General features: G+C 42.4%; 1 protein-coding gene across 6 annotated transcripts in view; it reads right to left on the minus strand.

Annotated features, from left to right (window-relative positions):
• The window catches only part of LOC143290459 (uncharacterized), a 110,824-nt gene that overhangs the window by 48,430 nt on the left and 59,894 nt on the right, over positions 1 to 2,500 (minus strand). For all 6 annotated transcript variants that reach the window (XM_076599911.1, XM_076599909.1, XM_076599913.1 and 3 more), the window contains exon 2: positions 6 to 54. In XM_076599911.1, the coding sequence (XP_076456026.1) occupies positions 6 to 54 (49 nt within the window). The remainder of the gene's footprint in view (positions 1 to 5; positions 55 to 2,500) is intronic.

A 2,500-nucleotide genomic window follows, 5' to 3' on the forward strand; every position in this document is an offset into this window, starting at 1 on the left:
CTTACTTGATGCTGAATCTGGTCTCTGAAGTCTGTCTCTTTCATTGGCAAGTTTCTGAAACAAACCACACCAAAAATACCGTACACATTATTTATACATGAAGTACACTAAAGCACGTGGTTTCTTTTGAGAGACAGACGGTGAGATAAAGACAAAGAGACAGTCAGGCAGACAGAGACAGGAAAAGACATAGAGAAAGAGACAGACAGACAAGCAGACACAGAGAGAGATAATTATATAGCGAGATAGACAGACAGATAGACAGCCAGACAGAGACAACGTACAGATACAGACAAAGAGAGGCAGAGATATAGACAGACAGAGACAGACAGACAGAGACAAGACAGACAGACAGACAGCGGCACTGACAGACAGACAGACAGAGACAGAGAGAACGAACAAACGAACTTTTTCTAAAGGAAGTGGAAGAAGCATGCACATGCTTCTTAACATCCAGCCCTCAGGGCAAATAGAAAAAGAAAACAAAATAGTCACAAACATGACAAAGGGTTGTAAAAATACAGACATGACCTTCACACACACTCAGGTACATACATAAACATACACATGTACATAATCATAGTACTTCATGAAAAACAACATATGAATATTATACCATATAGACCATAGATTGAACATAACAAGTTGCCGTCGAAAGGATTACAAGATGGTGGTTTGAGGGGAACTGATATAAGTCCGTTGAAATTTTATTTTGAAATGTCAAACAGAAAAATGAAGACGAGAATGGATTAGGAAACAACCTGAGTGGGACAGTGGGGTTTGGGGGGAGGAGGGGGGCGGAGGGGAGGAGGGGGTGCTGGATTGGCGCACAGAGAGAGAGAGAGAGAGAGAGAGAGAAAGTCGAAATCAATATTTTTTTTTAATTGAGGGAAAAGGAATAGCCACATATTTCATCCTACCCTCATAAAGAAAACGTATAAACTAATCAAGGAAATAAACAACAGCAACAACAACAACAAAATAAAAAACACACAAAAAAGTTGGGGCGGGGGGGGGGGGGGGCGTACGCATCGAATGGCAACAACAAAAAGAACTAACAAATGGCACAAAAAATACACAGTTCTCCACAAAATAACATAGTATACATGTATATACGTGAAGGAAAGAGGGAAGGAAAAAGGTAAGGAAGGAGGAGATACGAAGAAGGAAAGAGAGGAAAACTGCTGAAAGAGAGAGGCAGATAGACAGACAGAGTCAGACAGACAGACAGACAGACAGACACACACACACACACACACACACACACACACACACACACACACACACACACTGTGTGTGTGTGTGTGTGTGTGTGTGTGTGTGTGTGTGTTTGTGTGTGTGTGTGCAGAATGGAAAAACAGACAGTAAAATTTCGAACAAGATCATTGAGGAGAGAGACACAGACAGAGAGACAGACAGACAGACAGACAGACAGAGAGAAGAGAATGGAAACATAGAGAGACAGACAGACAGTAAAATTTCGAACAAGATATATTGGAGAGAGTCACGCACACACAAAGCGCGAGAGACAGAGACACAGAGAGAGACCCCCTCTGCCCACCACCCCCATGTTGGTCCTGTGAAGTCTTCATTTCATGTATCAGTATCAAGACAAACAATAGCTGCTTTGTTCCATTCCCCCTCTCGTAAAACTAACTACTGTGTATGGGCAGGAGGAGGGTGTGTGGATTGGTGTGTTTATGGGAGGGAATATGTATAGAGGAGGGTGACTGAGCGTGTGGGGTCGGTCTGTGTCTGCCTGCATGGGTGTATGCGCGCTCGTGCGATGTGTGCGAGCATGCGTGCGTGCAGATGTGCATGCACGTGCACGGGTTTTCTTGCGTGCGTGCATGCTTGTGTGTGTGTGTGTGTGTGTGTGTGTGTGTGTGTGTGTGTTTGAGGACAGATCTCCAAAGTTCCATTCATGTCCATTCAGACAAACACCAAAAGATTTTATGCACAGGCAGGCAGATCGATCCAAAGTCATTCAGTAAGCACGATCGTTCCAGCTGAACTTCCAAAAGGAGAAACTCGTCGGTCCCGCCGAGCTGTTTTGTAACGTAAATGTTCTCATGGTAAATGAAAGACAGACAGACACACAGACAGACAGACAAACAGGGCAGAAAGGAAAGGAAAAGAAAAAAATAGATAATAATAAACCTGAGTTCCGTTGGTATCCGGTAAAACCTGTCTGTATTTGTGACTAATACGTAAAAATACAAACTTAGGTGAATGGTAAGAGAGAGAGAGAGAGAGAGAGAGAGAGAGAGAGAGAGAGAGAGAGAGAGAGAGAGAGAGAGAGAGAGAGATTCAAAAACTTTATTATTCAAGGATAAAGATTTTAGGCATCGCCCAGTTTTCAAATCTGTCCTTGTGACAACAATAACAATAACAACATTAACGATAACGACACAACAATAATAATTTTGTTAACACTGCTACATCTACTGCTACTACAACGAAGAATAATCACCATAATCATCATTAACATCGTAAAAGT

Source organism: Babylonia areolata, chromosome 15, assembly GCF_041734735.1.
Source record: "Babylonia areolata isolate BAREFJ2019XMU chromosome 15, ASM4173473v1, whole genome shotgun sequence".
Taxonomy (NCBI): Eukaryota; Metazoa; Mollusca; class Gastropoda; order Neogastropoda; family Buccinidae; genus Babylonia; species Babylonia areolata.